The sequence below is a fragment of the Leptosomus discolor genome, chromosome 1, assembly GCF_034619465.1.
Source record: "Leptosomus discolor isolate bLepDis1 chromosome 1, bLepDis1.hap2, whole genome shotgun sequence".
NCBI lineage: Eukaryota > Metazoa > Chordata > Aves > Leptosomiformes > Leptosomidae > Leptosomus > Leptosomus discolor.
This window is the reverse complement of record NC_141391.1, coordinates 71,440,410-71,460,879: the sequence shown is the minus strand read 5'-3', so window position 1 is coordinate 71,460,879 and position 20,470 is coordinate 71,440,410. Positions and strand designations below refer to the sequence as shown.

The following is a 20,470-nucleotide window of genomic DNA, read 5'->3' as shown; positions in this document are numbered from 1 at the left end:
AACATGTGGAGAGAGCAGTAGCTTAATCAAGCCTGGTTTCTAAATTATACCATATAGTTTAAATCACTATGCTAGCATAACTTCTCTGTGCTAGGGGGTTGGGATTTTTTTTTTCTTTTGGCTTAACTATGCTGGCAAAAGAAAATTATACTTTATGCAAGAGTTATTCCAGCAGAAATTTGGAAAAATTCCAGTAGAAAGCTGAAAACTGAGCAGCCTTCTGTGGACGCCAACAGTTGCTGTAGTTGAACTCTTCAAAAGCTGGGGCTAGATTACCAAACCCACTTTTTTCCCCTCCCCAAGATGACTAATACTTCTGAATTTTAAGGAGTAACGCAGGGTGCAGATGACAGTGCAGCTTGAACACTCTTACCGCACTAATGGAAAAAAATTCTTCTTTGCAGCAAAAGATGACATCTACATTTTTGCTCATTGGTCATCTCATTCTACTCATACCTCTGTTCAGTGCTGGTAAGTTAAATAAGTTGTTGAAATTACGATTTTAAAAAAAGAAAGCCTGCGAGAGACGAGTTGTGTGTATTTAGTAGAAAAGAGTTGCTGAGAGCAAATAGTGGATTTGGGATTTGGTTTTGCTTCAGCAGCATATTGAAGATATGCTGAATGCCTCTTCTTGGATTGAAGTTGCACTGGGGATGGAATGGAGGTATTGACATAAATATTTTTAAATCTAGACACATAAATTTTGTAATTGAGGCTTGGATTAACCTTTCCCTGATTCTTATGAAGAAAGTCCGAAGAGATTGGCTTACTCGACTTAGCTGTTGAATGCCTTCTTTAAAAGCCATGCTGTAGCGCTAGTCCTGAAAGCAGTAGGGCTCAGTTTCCTCTACAATTAATTAGTGCTAATTTTAATGGTAGATCTAATTTTTCCATAAAGTTTAGGACTACACAAATTAATTATGCTTCTCTTGCTGCTCTTGGCATAAGCGGTTTAGTATTAATGTTTCTGAATTAGTTTAATCTCCATAGGGACCTACTTGGAAATTACATTAGATGATGGGAAGGTGGTATAACTGGAAAGATGACTGAAGACTCTTTTATTTTGAAATTGAATACATTAGTTTTGTATTTATACAGCCATTCAGCACGATTTGTAAACTCAGTTCAGTCAGATGTTTTGCGGTTTCATAGGCATTCAGTGTTGCACATGTATGCAAAGGTTTGGAAGCTTCTGAAATCAGCTTTATAGCCAAATGGCCTGCTCTGTTTGTGCTAAGCTGGTATTCTCCAAGTGGTTTTTGCTTGCAGATTTGGGTTCTTGCTGATTTCTTGCATACATGAAGTATCTGGCTTCCTTTTTCTAGCATTTTTTTTTTGGCTGATGTTTACAAATTGCTTGCTAGGTTGCATGATTGTGTCTTGTCAACTTGTTATGCTCCCATAATTATAAAAATTCCATTTATGTTCGCCTTTTATGTGATGTTCAGAATAATGCTCATACTTTAAAGAGCCCTCTGGATAAAGATGACAGAAATTGCAAATGTACTAAGGAAATAATACATTATAGGCGAGACTTCTTAATCTAAACACTGCACCTCTCCAAATTTCCTTTGTATTATGACATGTTGGTTCCCAGACGACTTTGGTGTGTTGAGGTCTTGATCTTATTTAATACTGTGGTGTGCTTCAGGTCAAAAACCATATTTCCCGCTCCCACCCCACGCCTTCTTTTCCTGATTTGTTTTTGGGCCCACAGTCCCTATGGCCAGAGTACTGTGAAGAGCTTTGCACTGCTGCTGTTTGCACCTTGCTTTTCATAGATAGTGTCTACATTAAGAATCTGGTAATTCTGCAAAAGTACTAACATGCTCAAAATAAAAAGGACACGACAGGTGAGTTCTGAAGCTCATGTTGCCTGGTGAATCCCATGTATCTTCTTATGCCCTGGTTTGCACTGAGCCTATTGGACTTGCATTGTTGCTGACTGCCTTAATGGGGGAAGTTGTGGGTTAAGCTTTGTAAAATTTGTGGTTTAGATCCCCAACCAGAAGGTGCTAAACAAACAAAAAATGGTAGCCTTGTTACAGAAAGGTCTAATTCTCTGTAACTTGGGATGGATGTTAATACTTTCAAAACGTAAAATTATACAGATTAAAAGCATTGATAACTTTTTCTTTTTCTTTTTTTTTTTTTTTTTTGAAATAGAAGAATGTGTTATTTGTGATTACTTTGTGCTCGTTGGAGAGCCTACAGCTATTAGTTGCCCAATAATTACACTGCCAGTGTTTCATGCTGATTACAATGTGACATGGTATAAAAATGGTAGTGCTACACCAGTAACCACAGAGAGGCACGCCAGGATCCATCAGCAAGAGGGCTTGCTTTGGTTTATTCCTGCAACTCTGGAAGATTCTGGACTTTATGAATGTGCTGTAAGGTAAGGAAGGGAGGAGGGAAACAACTGGGTTGCTAATGTTTGCATGTGTGATAACATATTTGTGGAATGTGAGTGTACGGAATTTTTTGGTTTAGGTAGAAAGCTTAGATCAGTTGAAAGCACTGTTTTGACCATGCTTTTTGTTTCTGTGTGCTGCCTTCTTTCTATTTTCTTCTACACATGTAGCATTGTAAAAGTGGTTCATACAGAAGACACTATGTTAAAGCATGATAATATTAACAATGGTCCGCATGGGTTGTTTTTGTTATGTTTGTTTGGTTTTGGATTAAGTGTAAGCTCACAGGGAAGACTTTTAACTGCTTCAGCTTTTCCTATGTTCAAATTGCTGTTTGATACTGACAGATCAGAAGAACATTTTGGTTTCTTCAATGGATGTGGTTAAATGGAAGGATCTAAGAGGTGCAAACTCTGCATGTTGTGCAGTATGACCACATACAGACTTTCTGGAGACCTTAGTCACTTTTTAGGAATCCTTTTTAGAAATTTACAAATTAAAAGGCAGAAAACTATTCTTATCTTTTATTTTAAAACTTTACCAAATGTTACTGTTCAAAAATGAGAATGCATGTGAAGAGCAAAGCTATGCATTAGACAGCTTTAGGGACAGTGAAAGTAGCTCATCCTCAGTGCTGCTCAAAAGATCTGAGTGCACAGAGAAGAAGAAAAAAGGAATAGATTATTTTCAACTATTTGGTACTTTAAAACTCTTGCCATATTTACAGCTCAGATCAGTTCACTGGACTTCACCACTTCAGGTGGTCAGATCTTACTTATAATGGCTGAAATTCACCATGTGCTGAACAGGAAATCAATTTTGGGAAGGCACATGGAAATTGTTCTTTTCCTCATGGTCTTGCCACAGCACACTGAGAAACAGCCAATGCAGGCTTTTCGGGTGACCCAAAATTTGTTTTAGTAGTGTGTAGTTATGGGTACTGGTGTGCATATAGTGCACCAGTTATGCTGAAGTGGTTTGGGTTGTGAGTGTAGTAATAGTGATTAGGAAAAACTTCCAGTGTAGGCACAGGTCACAAGCCTCTGCACCTTCCTGCTCCAGAGTTGATAATGAAGCTAAAATTGAAAGTCAGAAGAAATGTAATCCTTTCAAAGCTACACAGTTAACTAATGTTAAGTTGCTCTTTCCTGCTATGTTTCCAGTTACTCTAGCTATGAGATGTGTTCCCGTGAGCACCTCACGTCCCTGGCTTGCATCATGTCGGCAGGAGAAAAGATCTGCTAAAGTTCAGTTACGTTAACTGTAGGCTATATTTTGTGTATCAGTCACTTAAACCTTAATTACAGAGCTTGTCGAGGTGCAGTATATAGAAGCTGAAGCCGGGACTGTCAAAACATGTAGTTCACTTTTCTGGAAACTTGTCCCTTAGCATAGATAGCATTGAGAAATGAAGAGTTGAGCAATGAATTAATAGAGAGTATTCCTTTACTTCTGACATAAGCTTCTGGTTTCTAGTGCCATCTCTCCTCTGCAGAGCTACTGTACCAGAGGTTCTTGTGAGCTCTTGGTGTGACGTGGTCTCACATTGATGCTGCACCTTGATGTGTATGTTATTCAAAAGTTCTGTCTCCCTTCTGCTAAGGTTTGCAGCCTGTTTTTCTTGATATGTCCCTTCAAGGAACATTGAGAGGAACCTGTCTTCTCCTGTTCGTTTGGCACCAAGGGTGTTCCAGTGCATGTTTTGGGTTACCCTGCTCTACTGTGTGCTGGCAAACATAGCACTGAAAATGGCAAGGCTGGGTTGGTGCAGTGGGCTCCATAGAGCGTCAGCTCTGAGAAGTCCTGGCATCCCCTCTGGTGCTTCCAGAGCAGACCCCACTTCTGCTTACAACACAAAATCAGAGCTTATTCCCATCTTTTGGTCTGAAGCAGGGAGTGAAGAACTGAGGGTGGTGTTTAAGAGCTAGGGGGGCTGTAGCAGAGGTGTTAGAGGCAAGGCTGGTGGAGATGCTGAAGTCCCTCTTCATAAACTCCCTGACTTGATGGAAACAAGGGATTTTATTGTTAACGACCTGACTTATCTGCTGTTCTAATTACAGGAGCCTTAACCACTCTAACAAAAAAACTATAAATTTAACAGTTTTTAAGAACGATAACGGTTTGTGTTTTAATGGAAAAATGAAGTTTGAACAAAAAGTGATGAGCACAAATACTGGAAAGATTATATGCCCTGATCTAGAACATTTTAAAGATGAAGACAATAATCAGCCTGAAGTACACTGGTATAAGGTATTGTGCATGTGTATTTCAGATATACAAGATATGAAATATTCTGTATAAAATGTGTTATGAAGTAACTGTGAAAAGTATCTTTTGGAAGGGAAGGTGTCATGGTTTAAGCCCACCCAGCCGGCAACAAAGCACCACGCAGCCACTCACGCGCTCCTACCCCCTCACGCCCCCCGTGGGATGGGGAGGAGCAAATACAATAAAAAGCTTGAGGGTTGAGACAAGTACAGGGAGAGCTCACTCACCAGTTATGGTCATGGGCAAAACCAGACTCAACTTGGGGAAACAACATCAACTTAATATGAACAACACCACCAATTTACCAATCAAACCGGAGTAGGATAATGAGAAAAACAATCACCTTTTAAAAACACCTTCCCCCCCCCACCCCTCCCTTCTGCCTGGGCTCAGCTCTGCTCCCCCAATTTCTCTACCTCCTCCCCCACCAGGGGCATGGGAGGATGGGGAATGAGGATTGCGGTCAGTTTGTCACACGTTGTCTCTGCTGCTCCTTCCTCCTCAGGGGTAGGACTCCTCACACTCTTCGCCCGCTCCAGCATGGGTTCCCTCTCATGGGAGACAGTTCTCCACGAACTTCCCAGCGCGGGTCCGTCCCATGGGCTGCCATCCTCCCAGCAACGGGCTGCCCTGGCATGGGCTTCCTTGGGAGTCACGGCCTTCTTTGGGCACAGTCACCTGCTCTGGTGTGGGGTCCTCTACGGGCTGCAGGTGGATATCTGCTCCGCTGTTGATCTCCATGGGCTGCAGGGGGTCAGCCTGCCTCACTGCGGGCTGCAGGGGGATCTTTGCTTCACCGTGCCTCCCTCCCTCCTTCTTCACTGACCTGGCTGTCTACATAGTTGTTTCTCTCACATCCCCCTCCTTTCCTCCGCTCCCTAACAAAGATTCGCCCAACAGGTTTCCCCCCCTCCCCCCTTAAATGTATTATTGCAGGGACACTGCTTGGCTCAGCCTTGGCCAGAGGCAGGTCTGAATTGGAGCTGAGGGAGCTTCTAGAAGCTTCTTATAGGAGCCACCTCTGTAGCCCCTCCCCTGCTACCAAAACCCTGCCAGACACAAACCCCACACAGAAGGTTTATTTTCTGTACAGTTTGAGTAAAGCGTGTATCTTGCTACACTACTGGGGAGGTGTAAGGAGGTGTGAGAGGCATATTTAAAAAAATAATTTGAATTGCAAGTTTTTTCAGAGTCAAAAACATGTTTTATATTGTTGATTTGTGAAAATCTAGTTAATCCTTCGATTAATTTATGTGGATAATAAGTTTAAAAATTTGTATGTTTCCTTAAATACAAGGCTCTGCATAATTATATCAGTTTCACAGAATATTAGGCTTGGCCTATCTGTTGATCATGGCGTGGTATTCTTATGCCTTTTGCGCTGATTGTGCCAGAGCAGAAATGTAAACTATGCAAGCTTAGAAAGATGTATTTTGTCCACGTTAAGGTAAAATTCTGTAGTAGTTCAACTCTTAATTCTGGTGTTAAAGTAGCTACATGGGCCTGTACATCTTCTTTTGAGATTAAGCGATTCTACACTGCTTATAGGACAGGGAAGAGAAGGAGGTGTTTCACTGTATTTGCTGTAGCATCAGGCATTGCTACAGCAGCTCTCGTTCGTCTTGGTGAAGTAGGAATGAAGGCATGTACTCTCATAAACTCTACTACATGCCTATTAGCTTTTGTTACACCTGAGATAAATAACCGTCAAGCTATTAAACGAAGGCAGTGAGCTGAAACACAGCATTTGAAAACTTAACGGACTGACTGCAGGGATTTTTAAAAAGTCCAAATGCAGCAAGACGTCATCAGACTTCATGTTAGAGCATAGTGATGCTTGGATAAGAATCTACATCGTGGCTTTCAAAAAAAAAAAAAAATCAATATTTGGCAAGTATTTTAGTAATCAGTAGAGTTCAGTAACTTCTTTAATTATCAGAGTATTAGTTCCCTTAAATCACAGGTACTTTTAATATATTTAGGAGTGTAAGCCTGGATTTCTTGAAGACAAGCGACTTCTTTTGGCAGAGGGTGAAAATGCTGTCTTGATTCACGATGTAACTGTAGAAGACAGAGGAAACTACACGTGCCGTATGGTGTACACATATATGGGAAAACAATATAATGTTTCACGAACCATGAGTCTAGAGGTTAAAGGTGAGCGCATTGAGGTTATCCTCTTCTCTTTCTTCTCTTTTTAGCTCTGCTGTAAATATTTGTATGCAGGCATAAGCTGTTTGGCATGTTATGTTTCAGCTCTGTGAAATTAGAGTTGCAAATATTTTTTTAACTTTTTCCTGAATGTAAAATTTAAAATACAATAACGCATGTTGTTACCCGTGAGCTTCCAAGAAAGAATTGTCATGGGGAAATGAGAAATACAGGGTTAGTAGTGAGAATTAGAAGGAAGCAGTGCTTACTGGGGTGGAGAGGTTGTTTTTGCTAAAACAAATAATGCATCATTAAATTGAAGAAATTAAAAAAAAAAAAAAAAAAAAGAGGAATTTTTGCTGAGACCATCACAGCAAAGCACCTGCTTGTGGCCCTGTTGGTGAACTTGCTTACAACGTTCACTAGAATCTCAATTGATGGGAAAGGAGATGTGACAAGCTCTATCAATACTGCAAAGTTAATATCTTCCTCTGGGAAGGATTGGCTTATTCTTGGCACTTGGTTGTGCTTTTCTGCATACAGGACTCAGAACTGTCTGTCTCGCTCTCCCAGTACTGTCATTTATTGCAGTGATAGTTGTGGTTGCATCTTTGTAGGTAGCACTGCTGCTGACCTGACCGATACCATAATAGTAGACCTATCAGAAAAGTTGGCTGGAGGCAGAGTGTTCATCTTTTTAGATTAAACCAATATTCTGACTTTGGATAGGTGATGCGAGAACAGTGGGTTGTTAGCAGTGAGTCTGTACATTGTGCAGAATGATAGAATTCCAGCCCAGTTTGTGCGTGCTTACTCTTTTACTTAAATAGATATTCACCTGATCTAGGAGGTCGTTTATACAATCCCTCTTTCTCTTCCTTGTCCACCTCTCTGACAAAGTTAATCGCATTTTTTGGTTTTGTTTCTGTTTTCTGGTTTTGTATTGCTTTTATATCCACGGCCCGTGAATTTGAGATTATTTTGAAAAGTATTTTTAACGTAAGCTAAAGCCTTTTATTAACTTCGAAGCTAAAATAGAATAATATGGATAGAGAATCATATGAGAGATTTTCTGTTGTAAATTTGAAACTGGTAGTAAGTATGGAGCTTCAATAATACCAAACAATAAGCCAAAACCATTGTAAAATTATCAGTTGAAGTGAGTTGTGGAACTCTTCTTGCCTGAAGACTTTATTTTTCTCTTTGTTCCTATTAGAACGACCACTGCAGATAAGGCCAGAGTTTATTTATCCGAAGAACAATACAATTGAAGTAGAACTTGGTAAGTAGTGACTATTTAAGAAAGTGGACACTGCATTAATTAAAAGTTGCTGATGTATTATTGGAATCTTTAGACCAGCTAAGATGAACAAACCTTGATTGCCTTACAGCCTTTAGGAAAGCAGACACGCGTGAGGCTAAAAGGAGACACACAGCCTCCACCCACAAAGTGGCTCAGTTGTGGCTACTGAACAACTACAAATGAATCCCCACTACTGGGGGGGTACCTTTTAAAGGAAGTTGGTGAAGTTTTTGGGTTGGGTGGGTTTTTTTGTTTTGTTTTTAAAAGGCACTGCTATTCAAAAGTACTACTCTCTGTCTGGTACCTTTAATGGGATGCTGGAAAAAAAGTCTTTGCTCCTATTAAATGCCTGGCTGTGAGGCAGAACCTGGAAACAGCTGCATGAACCTAGAAACACCAGTATGCTTTTTGGATGAGAAATGGCAGGAGAAAGTTGTGTGGAAACTTAACAGTACATTCATGGATGTATGGAAATGGAAGGCATGGAACACTTGAAGGGTTTTCTTCCTTTTGAAGAGCTGTGCAATGCACTAATTCATATCTTTAGAAGAACTCATTATTGTGGTGGAAGGACACAAGGGAAGAGATTGTGATTTCTGTGTGAACTCTTGTTCAAGGAACTGCTTTGCGTGCGAGCTAAAGGTTTATTCCACGCTTTTGGTAGAGACTATCCCTTGGTGGAAGCATCTAGATCTGATGTGGTTCTAGGAAGCAAAACACTGAGATCTTTACATAGGTGAGCTGAGAGCCCACCTTCTCCTATCAAACCATAACTTCCATGGGTAAAATACAGAAAGAAAGGACTCCAAGAAAGCTGCTTACCTTCCTGTGAATGGAGCTCTCTGAGGTACATTGGCAAGAAATGTTTTCTGCAACTTGGCTTGCTTTCTTAATACTGAGGCATTTTGTAAGATCTGGACTCCTGGTGGCAAAAGAGCTGAGTGACAGGTGAGCTTGCTCTGAGAGCAGAGTGTGAGAGTATTCAGAAACCATCCCAGTGGACAGTGTTGTCCAAAAGACTCTTGATCTGGAGTAAAGATATGCGTGGCCATTAAGAATGGGATTCAGCTCCAGGGTGTTGTCTACACTTGGGTAACTGTATATGAGCTAGGGTCCTTAATTCATGCTGTTATCAATTGGGGATCAATTCAGTTGCCTATGCATAGATGTCTAGTGCTGTTTTGGGTGGTCTGGCTACTCTAGCAGTGCAGGTTTCTTGAAGATCTGGAGTCCTATCTGCCAGCTCAATCTGAATGTCTTGGATGCTGGAGAGCTGCATACATGCAACTGCTTTGAGCCCTAGAGATCTGTCAGTGGAGTCTGGACAGCCATTAGTTGATAAACCCCAGGTGTCTACTTTAATGTGAGTGGACTTCAGCAGAGCTGAACTCTGAAGCTAGCTTGGACACCTAGCTTACAGTAGGTGTGAACGTTTAGACACGTACATTTAGGGTGGAATTGGTATCTAGATTGGAGACACCCAAGTGTGGATTACAGATGGATGAGTTTTAAGGACTCTGCTTTTCATAAGGTAAGTGGGTTTTTGGATATACCTCCTTTTCCCAGCTGTTCCCCAATCACTTGATCCTGCTTCTGTGACAAGACCTTCAATTGTATTTAAATGTTTTTTGTAGGGTCTCATGTAGTTATGGAATGTAATATATCAAGTGGCATAAATGGCTTGATTCCATTCTGGCAAGTTAATGATGAAGATGTTGATAGCTTTGATAGCACCTACAGGGAACAGTTTTATGAGTAAGTATACTTATTATACACTGAATTGCAAGTGCATTTGTAGGTACAGTCATTTGCTGAATTTGACTACTAGTCAAATGTCAGTAGTCATTGAAAGACTGGTTACAAGTCTGCATCAAGTACATTATATTCTTATTGCTTGGTTTTAAAATAATTAAACATTTTATTATAAATACTGATGTATCTGATACAAATGTAATGAAGCAATCATATGTAGGTTTTTATAAAGCTGTTGTGAAACATATAATTTTGTAAGTCTTGCTTAACCATTTGTTCTTATGCAGTCCTTTTTGCTAATAGATTAAAGCTTGCCCTCTATCATTAATATGGGAAGGATAGATTGTTCCAAAACACAAAATCACCCAACTTATTTTTATTTGTGAAGTTGGTCCCTTTTCTATGTACAGATGCAGCTGCTAATGCTCAGGAACACAAAGCAGAAGCTTTTGTTGCAGGATATTTAGAGTTGGGTTTTTTTGTTTGTTTTTTTTTTTTGTTCAGGCAAATGAAACCCAAATTAAGCTGATAAAACCAGCAATTCTTTTGAGAGAGCAGGACCTTTGTTACTCAGTGACTGATCTATGCTGTACCTGAGTGTGGATGTACTGTTCGCTTTCTCATTGTATCCATCACTGCTGTTAAATATAATCCTTAAAACATAGTGCAAAGAAGAAAGAGAAAAAATCTCAGCTGATCAGTTCACACTCACGCAGAAGCATTGCCATCTCCACCAGGTGCCATCATCAGTGCAAAATATGGCTAGAGTTAGGTTGCAGACTGCTTTTAAAATGATCTTTTTTTGTTGATCTTTTAAAATGATTCATCTGTATCTGCCCTCCAGAAGGAATCTTAGTTCTACTTTGTCCCCAGGTTCCTTTAGGGGAGGTTTATTACTTTTGTTATAGGTTTGTATACTTGATTGTTTGCCCAGAAATATTAAGCCCTCAGCTTACAGTCTTAGCCTAAGGCACAACTAAGTCCATTGTTCTTTAGGGTGTGAAGTTTCTCAGCTTCACCAGTTAAGACACACGTGCAGCTCTGTGTAGCTATGTTTAAACTTAGAACTTCTGAAACCAACTTGATGTTGCTATTAAACACATCTTCCTGAAAAGTATTTAATATATTAACTTGGAGCAATTCTCTGATAAGATTTTTGCATTGCTTAGAAGGGATCTCCATTTCTAATCACCACCCTGCCTGATAGTTTTCCCATGCCAGAGATGGAGATGTGCAAAATACATCTTGTGCAAGTTCTGATTAGGATTAATTGTTCAAAGTAAGTTATCCAGTGTCAGGGAAATGGATCTCATTGCAATAATGATGTTTTATTTAAAAAAATAGTAGCAATTCCTCAGCAATTAACTTTGTGGAGCATTTGCTAGTAGCAAAGCACACTGTAGGCATGGCCAATGTTATGGACTTGAGGGCTCACACCTAGGAGTTAACTCCTTCCTCTGCTGGGACTACAGTTAAAAATGACTTGAACAAATCTGAACATGTTGCAAAATGAGGAGGTTTGTATCGGCATCCCATGACAGAAGTTGCTGGCAATTATATATGTAATAGAAACTGGTTCTTCAGGATGTTCTGCAAACCAAGTTTTCCTCCTTGTGTACATAAGGTGACATCACTTTGGTATACAGAGTAGGATGTCAGTTTGTAGGTGACTTCCTACTGTGGCCTCTCCCACCTTATACCTGTAAATCTACCTTAGAGCAGGATGGTATTTAGTAGCGTAGCATTTTATAGCTCCAAGCTTCTTGTGGCAATAGCTGTCAGATGTAAAGGCAGTATCACCGTGTTTGTTGGTCATTTGACACCAGGGTCACCCAGCTTTTGTGAATTTTGTTCATCATTATTCCCCAAGTTGGTTGGTGCCATTGACTGCGGACGCTGTGAGCTGGGGGAGTCTGTTAGTATGCTTAGAAAGATCTCTGCTTCATCATCAGTATAAAGAATCCTGCAAGGTGATTTTTTTTTTCTTACTAGTTATTACTGGTTTGAATAGTCTTTCATTGATAGAATCATTTAGGTTGGAGGGGACCTCTTGAGATTGTCTAGTCCAACTGCCCTCCTCAACCAGGGTCAGATAGAGCAGGTTGCTCAGGGCTGTGCCCAGTTGAGTTTTGAGTATCTCCACAGGTGGAGACTTCACAGCTTCTCTGGGCAACCTGTTCCAGTGCTTGACCACACTGATATTAAAAAAGTGTTCAGATGGAATTTCAGAGGGGAAAGTGTTTCAATTTGTGCTCGTTGCCTCTTGTCCTGTCAGTGGGCACTACTGAAAGAAGCCTGGCTCCCTGTTCTCCGCTCCTTCCCGTCAGGTATTTACACACTGATAAGATCCACTCCTGGCCCCCTAAGCCTTCTCTTCTCCAGGCTGAATAGTCCCTGCCCTCTTGTATGACCATCACACCGCTGCCCTAATCATTTTCACTGCCCTGCACTGGACTTGCTCCAGTAAATCCATACATCTGTTGTACTGGGGAGCCCAGAACTGGCCCCGCTACTCCAGGTGTGACCTCACCAATGCTGAGTAGAGGGGAAGGATCATCTCCCTCAACCTACTGGCAGCGCTCTTCTTAATGCAGTCCAGGATGCCTGGGGAGTGGTTATTCTTCCTCAGGTGCAGGATTGTGCATTTTGCTTTCAACTTCATGAGGTTCCTGTCAGCCCATTTCCCCAGCCTGTCAGGGTTCCTCTGGATGGCAGCACGACCCTCTGGTGTATCAGCCGTCCCTTTGAGTTTTGCGTCATCTGCCAAACTGCTAATGGTGCACTCTGTCTCGCCCAGCAAAAAAATCCCAACAACACAATGTGAATTGAAAATGCCAAGTCACCTCTGGTCATGAAGGTGTTTGTTACAGGGCTGATACTTACTGTGCTTCACTGGCTTTTTAGGTTTATAGAGGTAAAAAATGCATGTTCTTTTATTTGTGGATAGGTGAAGCTATCCCATATTAAGCACTGATATTTCAGTTTCTCTACAGATGTTTCCTTTTTACCCTTTTTTAATGACAGAGAAGGGATGCCTCATGGACTGGCTGTATCTGGTACAAAATTTAACATTTCAAAAGTGAAAGTAAAGGATTATGCTCATAAATTTTTCTGTCACTTCATATATGGTTCTGAACAATTTACAGCCTACATCAAATTGGAACACCCAGGTAAGAGATCTCATCGTGATAAAACGATGATCGGTGATGCTTACTTCTCAGTTAGTTTGACAACACCCTACTTAGAGCTAAAACCATGTGATGTGCCTTTGTGCAGAGTGGGCAATGCAGCTCAGTACCTTTATTTGTGAAATTTTTTGTTGGGTTCCTAGCAAAATTAAAGAAAATAGCACATTTAATTTGCTTTGTCTTCTCTCGTTCAGTGTTTTAGGAAACATTAATGAAAGACTGTAATTATTGGAAGCAAGTATGAGACCTCAGTGGAATACTGTGCTTCATTTTACCCACTTATACTTAAAGAAGCATGTGGATTGGAGGAGATTTGTGTGTGTAGAAGAGCAATGAAAATAGCCAATTCTCTAAAAGAGCTGGTGGGGAAGACTTAAGCGTGGAACAGACTGTCAAAAGGACATGAATGTATATGTGGACCTGGTTGTCCTATCCTTCAGTAACAAATAATGGGCTTAGATGGCCAGGAGAAAGAAAAAAAAAAAAAAATCTATTTATATAGTCGAAGAAACTAATGATGATGATAGCGAAGGACTGAAACGGATTGCTTGGAATGGTTATGGGCTTTCCATTACTGATGCATGTGCTGTGTTATCACCTTCTAGATAGGCTCATGCATGTTGATTGGGAGCATCCTGCTGCTTGTTGGAGACCCTAGTCTTGTGCTCAGAGACAAGAATAAGTTTGACCTATTGCTGGCTAGCATGACATTTTCTTTTTAGTAGATGAACTTAAAGGTAAAGTGAGCTTTAAAAACTCAAATGCAAGGCTGAAGAACTTAATTCTTTTTATTTAAAAACAGATACACAGATAAGCAAACCATCAGACATTGTGAGTGCCTGTTATTTTTTAATTTAGCTGCGGAAGAGCCTCTGGTCTGTTGAGCTTGTGTTGAGCTGGATTTGTCTACTGTGAGCCAATCCTTTGATAAATGTTATTCTCAGACTTACCTTTAACTGGCCACATTGTAAACAAATAATTGACTGAAAGTGGATCTGAGCTCTAGCTCATTACATAGATTAATCATAAAGATTGTCAGGGTAGGATTTAACCTCAGAAATCCTTTAATGTGCATGAACTAAAAAATGCAGTTTGTGGAGGGTGTTTGTTTTAAGGACAACAAAGTAGTAGGTTCAATGACGGATCTTTGAAGAGACTAGAGACAGTGGAAACCTGGTTGGTCTGGGGAGAATAGCATGGTCAGGAAATCACCTCCCCACCTCTGACTTTCTTGCTTTCTGACTGATAAAATTTTGTACAGTCTACTGCTGCACTGGAATATACGTCGGTACTTTGGTGTTTCAGCTCAAGAGTAGCCTCATTTGTCACATTACTAAGGTAGCTTTTCTCTGAAAGATAAAAGTAGGCTTGTCAAATAGCAGTATTTGCAGAAAGCATACATGAAAAACTTCAGTCCTATTCATTCATTCCATTTAAAAAAAAACCCCAACAAATTATTTTAATGACTAAACAATTTTTAACATCTCTTTGTGTCTTTCTCTGGTTCTAGTGTATAACTATGTTCTGTTTGTTTTCTCTCTTTTTGTTCACTCTACTGCAGCTCAGAACATTCAGGGTTACTTAATTGGAGGAGGAGTTTCTTTGGTATTTTTAGTGTTTTTTACTCTCTTTATCTACAAGATCTTCAAAATTGATATTGTGCTTTGGTATCGGGACTCCTGCCATCCTTTCTTGGGTAAAAAAGGTACGTTTGTCTAACAGTGCTGTGTGGTGTAATGAGCCTCCACCTTCCCTTGCAAAGCAATGAGTTAACCTCATGGAGTGTTGTTGGTTTCCCTTGGGATTTTTGAAAGGATGACATGCTTTTAGGATGTTTAGAATTAATTCAGATAACAAAAACATCTATAGGGGAAAAATCAGCAACTTTCCAGGAGTCCAGTACTATCATTCCTTTCCCTGAAGACCCAATTCAGTGGTTTGAATGCTGTTCTGGCAGCGGTTGTTCAGATTTCTTTTAATTACTGTCCTAACAGAAAGCAGTAATCCAATGGAATTGTTGGGTGTTTTTTATTTTACATAGACGAACCGGGACAAATTTCACTTTCTTTTGTATTTGAAGGCACTTCTGATCATTTTACTTTTTGTAAATTCCTGGCATTCAGAAAAATGTTGATGGGGTGCTGTCTATGAGAGTATGTTGATGTATGGGTCATTTCCAAACATCTGAGAGGAGGTATATGGTAGAGAAACAGAAAATGCCTTCTAGAGGTACTGAGGTTCTGTTAGATTTCTTTGAAGTCTTTTAAATTCAGTCTTTTTCAAAAGATTGTTTCAAAATAGCGAATACAATTCAGACCTTGAGATTTGCCAAATATTCAATTTTTGCTTTCATGTCTAAGTGATTGCTGTGTTTTGAAACTCTAGGTTACAAAAATGACCTATGAGTTTATATGGCAGCTGGAATTTTAAGTATTCAGTTGTACTACTGGAACCGCTATTTTCCAGATAATTCAGTGATAACATTTTTTATTTAGAGTTCAAAAAGGAATATTCAAACCTACTTAAATTTGCAGGTCTCTTTTTTGCCTATTCAGATCCAGCATACTGAATTATAGAAGGCCTGATTCTACAAATATTTCAGGCTTAGTATAATTATACATGCTTAGGTAATGATTTAAGTGGGGAAAAACAGAGTTTAGAGATCTTTTTGTTTGTTTATTTGCTTGCTTGCTTTTCTGTCTTTAGGATCCATTTTTATATTACTCCTATTGCTCACTCCTTAGTTTCAGATGGGAAGGTCTATGATGCTTACGTTCTGTATCCAAAGAACAGAGTGAACTGCTTGTATTCATCAGATATTTTTGCCCTGAAGATACTGCCAGAGGTCTTAGAAAGACAATGTGGATATAACCTCTTCATATTTGGGAGGGATGATTTACCGGGAGAAGGTAAGCTATCTGAAGACAAATTACACTTGAGTTTTCTCATTGGCAGCTTCAAATACAACTCAGAAACAGGAAGTCAATCAGATGTGATTCTAAATATCTCCCACCATCGAACGAGCTGTGATTTTTCTTATTCTCTCTGATGGAGAATGAGAAATATGGCACTGGGTGCTCCCATGTAGCCTGTTTATCTCAGCCTTTCCCTTGTCATCATTTAGCTCCTCCAGTATTTTTCAATGTCTGGCGAGCCTAGACACCTGGAGATGGAGGGATGAGGGGAAGAGGAGTTGAAATTGTGGTTGTGAATGTTGATTAATGACAAGAAAAGTAGGTCTCATGAATGGCATGAAAAGAGCCTGTTGCTTTGAGGTGCCATTTGGCAGGATAACCTCTCTGCTGTTTCATTTTTGTTTGCTCTGAGAATTGCTGTCAAACCAGTGGAATGCAATAAATGGTATAATGGATGCTTAGACAGTGTAGGTAGAAAAAACCAAACAAAACAATGCAACACTAAGTTGTCAGGAACAATCAGCTGTATCAAAGACTGCTTGTCCCTAGTGAAAGTTCTTACGAAGCATTGCCTTCCTTGCAAGGCTTTAAAATCCTTGTGGAAGTTTCCTCTGTGTGCATATGCACATCAAATTTAAATTTCTAGCATCTGACACTGAAAATTACAAAGTCGGTCCCACTGACTGCTTATGTAAGGTGAAACGATGAAAGGCTTCTGAATTCTTCGTGATCTTACGACTTAAAAAAGATAATACTGAGACTGAATGAATTTGCAGAGTGGGCCCTAAATAGAAGTGTTTGTTTTAAAAAAAACCCACCTACGTGAGGTGGTTTGTGTATCACTTTTTACATCTGAAGGCTTTTCGTAGTGGTTTGAGAAGGAAGGGTTCCCTGAGAAGTAGAGTCTGCTTTAGATGCCTGTTCTCAGAGTTAACCCATATGGGTTTTGTGTGGCATTTACATTTTTTGCTGTTTTAGAATTAATTGGCTGGAATGCCATTGAAGGGAGGATTCTTTGCTTGCTTTTCCACTTACATGTAACAAAAAACCAGTTAAGCATATCAGAACAAGCTATCTAAGGAAAAAGGTCATGGTTTTATCTAGACCTGTGGTTTTGAAACTTGGTTTTTTGCAATTGCACCTATGATGGTAATAAAATGGCACAAGGGAGATTAGTAGATAGTTGATATCTCTTCTCTGTTTATGCAAAACCACACACTATAGACATGCAGTCTGATGGGGTCAGGCTGTGTTGCATTGGCCAGATCTCTGCTTGGCTAACCTAAGGTAGCTGCTTGCGTGCTCTTTTCCTGCCCCTGTTTGTGAGGTAAAGTGTGTTGGCTCAAATACCAAACAGCGAATGAACCAACTGCAACATGTTCGTTAAAAAAAAAAAAAAAAAAAAAAAGAAAAAAAAGAAAAAAAAAGAAACATACAGCCTTAATTTTGCACAAACTTTTTCTCTACAGCTATGATCAGCATTGCTGATGAAAAAATCCATCAAAGTAGAAGAGTGATAATTATTTTAGTACCAGAACCCTCCTGTTACAGTATCTTAGAAGATGTGTCTGAAAAGCATCTAGCCATGTATAATGCTCTTATCCAAGATGGCATTAAAGTGATTCTCATTGAACTTGAAAAAATACAAGATTATGCAGCCATGCCAGAATCCATCAAATATGTTAAGCAAAAGCACGGGGCAATCCGGTGGAAAGGGGACTTCTCAGAAAGGTCTCACTCGGCAAGTACCAGATTCTGGAAGAAAGTGCGCTACCACATGCCATCCAGAAAAAATAGCTCTTCATCAGGATTGCATTTGTTACCGACAGACTGTAATTCTCCCTGAATAACAAAGGAAAAATGACACTTAATGACTATTTCAGTTCACATAGTTCGTGATGGATTGATTGAAGGTCAGGTATATCTGTTTTGTGCAGACAATCTTATCCAAATTTCCTGGATTGAAGGTACTACAACTTCATCTACAGATGTGAATCATTTTTACTTCTGGCCAGATCAACAGAATGCCTTGAAATGTCATCGGTAGCACAGTGATGACATGGAAACCACTTCCAAGGAAGTACATGAGGCCTTTTCGAAGAATTGCACTGTGATTTGGTGGAATTTTTTTGATATTAAATGTGGAATGGGAAAAAAAAACCCTATCAAAAAACCAGAAAACTTGGTTTTTTTGCAATTAAAGGTTGAATATGAATGGAACTATGCTAATTATAACTGTGATATTATGTAATGGGTCAGTAAATGGGGTTTTAAATTTTTTTTTTTTTAATGAAATGACAGAAAACTTTTCTTTGTTACAAGTTTATTTGCCTTGTTCAGTTTCCTGAAAGATAAATCCCTCTGTGTTACTGCATCAGTGTGTTATCGTCCAAGCAAAAAGGTAAGAGAATCCTAGCCCCCCTCCCCCCCCAAGTGCTATATTGAACCTGACAAAGCATAAATACTCTTCACTGATCTCTTCTACATTTTAAAGAAGTGCACCATTTTTAGTCATGTGTCCCATACAGTCTTCATAAAAATACCATTGTAATGCTGTACTGAGTCAAAAAAATAATCTCCAGAGGATTTTTTTTTTTTTCCAGTTAAGTGGCTTAATATATTTGTTCCTATTTTCTCAAGCAGAACAAATAGCTGATGACACGGACTCTCTCATGGGGAGTACAGGGTGGTTGGCTTCATCCGCCTTTCCTTAAAGGCCACATCAAGGGGCTTCAGGGCACCCACTTCTCATGGGTTGCTGTTGCTGAAGGAGAGCAGGTCTTCCCTCCTGTTCCCAGCCAGGGTGCTGGCTCTGGCATTTGTCAGCTCCGAAAGCTGAAGCCGGCTGAACAGGCTCACGTGGCAGAAATCATTCTTTTTCTTGGGATAGTTTTCTCCCAGATCAGTGAGTTTATCTGGTTCCCGGAGGGGTCAGAGTGCAATGGGAAAAGAAAAGAGGTGGTAGGACCGTGCTTTTTGGCTCCAGATGTGTTTAAAAAATAGAGCTAAAACAGCATTGTTGCCCTGTACTCCTTAAAGTGAGAGAGAGATGCCCTGTGTTACCCCCTGCAGCTGCTTGCTTTTCTCCTTTCTCTCTGCCCTGGTGATGTAAGGAATCGCAGGTGACTCTGAATTTGGCTGGGGCTGAGTGTGTTGAGGCTGGAGTTGCAGCATCCAAACAGCTGTTTGGGAAAGGAAGTTGTTAAAACTTGCTATGCATGTTGAATCCTTTCTCTTTGTCTCTCTCTTTTTTTTTTTTTTTTTTTTTTTAAGCAATTTTATGTATGCCACAATTGTTAACTTTGAAGTTATGTAGTTTGTAATGATCAATTCTTTTGGGGGGGGAGGGGATTGATTCGATTCATTTAAAAAAAATATCAAATCTGTTTAATGCCATGTTTATAGCTATGAATTTTATAGGAGCAGATATGAGAGCCAAATCGCCTGTGCTTTTCGAATCTGTCCTTGAAAGTTAAATTTTTAAGTTATGAGATCTAATTGTATATGGAAGCTTCAGGATTTGACTGTTAATGCCTTTAACTGCTGCTTGCAGCTCTGAATTCTTCTCTGTGTGTGTGTGTCCTATCAGCTTCTCACTTGCAGCACGTTTCGCTCTCCTCCCATTCAAACTCCAGCAGCTCCGTTATCTTGGAACAAGCAACTTACTATTGTGTCAGACTCCATCACTTTCCAAGTTGTCCTTGAAGGCCATTGCTAATACAGTACTAGGCAGAAATTTTCCCTTTGACTTGGTTCTTTCATATCTCCGCTTTTTCATCTGAAAAAAACTCATGTTCTGCATCCTTCAGAATTCATCTACTCATTTTGACACTGAAGTGTTGGCGTTTTCTCCTTCAGCGGCTCAAGCATTTGTCTTCTTATGCCTCCATCCTCAGTGAAACGAAACTGATAGTGTGAGCTGCCATCCCACAGAACTGCCCAGTGAATGTGGGGTGATGTGACCCTTGTGTTCTGCCTGATAAGTGACAAAACCAGTGGCAATAGGTTCCTCTCCCACCTAAAATGCTTTGTTTACCTTGGTGTATGCTGGAAACTTTAAACTCTGCTTCTGAGAGACAGTGCCTTCTGGGGTTTGTGAGCTGAGTGTGTGTTTGGCCAGAATGGAATAGGAATCCCTTCATTTCAGGATAGGAGGGGAAAAAAGTGCATTTGAAACATCAGACTGTTTCAAACTGTCATGGTACTGGAGTGTTTTATTGATGAATGTCATGTATGTATAGACCAATGCACATGTTTGTATTCTGTTCTCGTTCTGTGTTTTAGCATCCAGGGAGGATCAGTTCTGGTCATGAAGTGCCACATTCACTTAGCTGTTGCACACAGTCTGCTTTTAAATACGGTGTGTGTTCAGTGACAGCCTGTTGTAGAGTAAAAGAGCCTGGAGATTCATCTGAAGTTACTGAGCTCCATCTGAGCAAGGCTAATTGTTACGTTTCACATCGATAGAAGAATTTAGTA

General features: G+C 40.0%; 1 protein-coding gene across 2 annotated transcripts; it reads left to right on the top strand.

Annotated features, from left to right (window-relative positions):
* Positions 1–380: 380 nt before the first annotated feature.
* On the top strand, positions 381–17,837 carry LOC104349371 (interleukin-1 receptor type 1). 2 transcript variants are annotated; one of them, XM_009954899.2, is made up of 10 exons: positions 381–471; positions 2,167–2,398; positions 4,475–4,664; positions 6,665–6,839; positions 8,050–8,115; positions 9,771–9,891; positions 12,913–13,058; positions 14,638–14,781; positions 15,821–15,985; positions 17,461–17,837. In XM_009954899.2, the coding sequence occupies exons 1-10, from the start codon at positions 381–383 to the stop codon at positions 17,835–17,837; spliced, it is 1,707 nt and encodes a 568-aa protein (XP_009953201.2). The 2 variants fall into 2 exon arrangements, with proteins under 2 accessions (XP_009953201.2, XP_086338273.1); XM_086482147.1 differs by having other exon boundaries at positions 411–471; positions 12,871–13,058.
* The last annotated feature ends 2,633 nt before the right edge of the window (positions 17,838–20,470 follow it).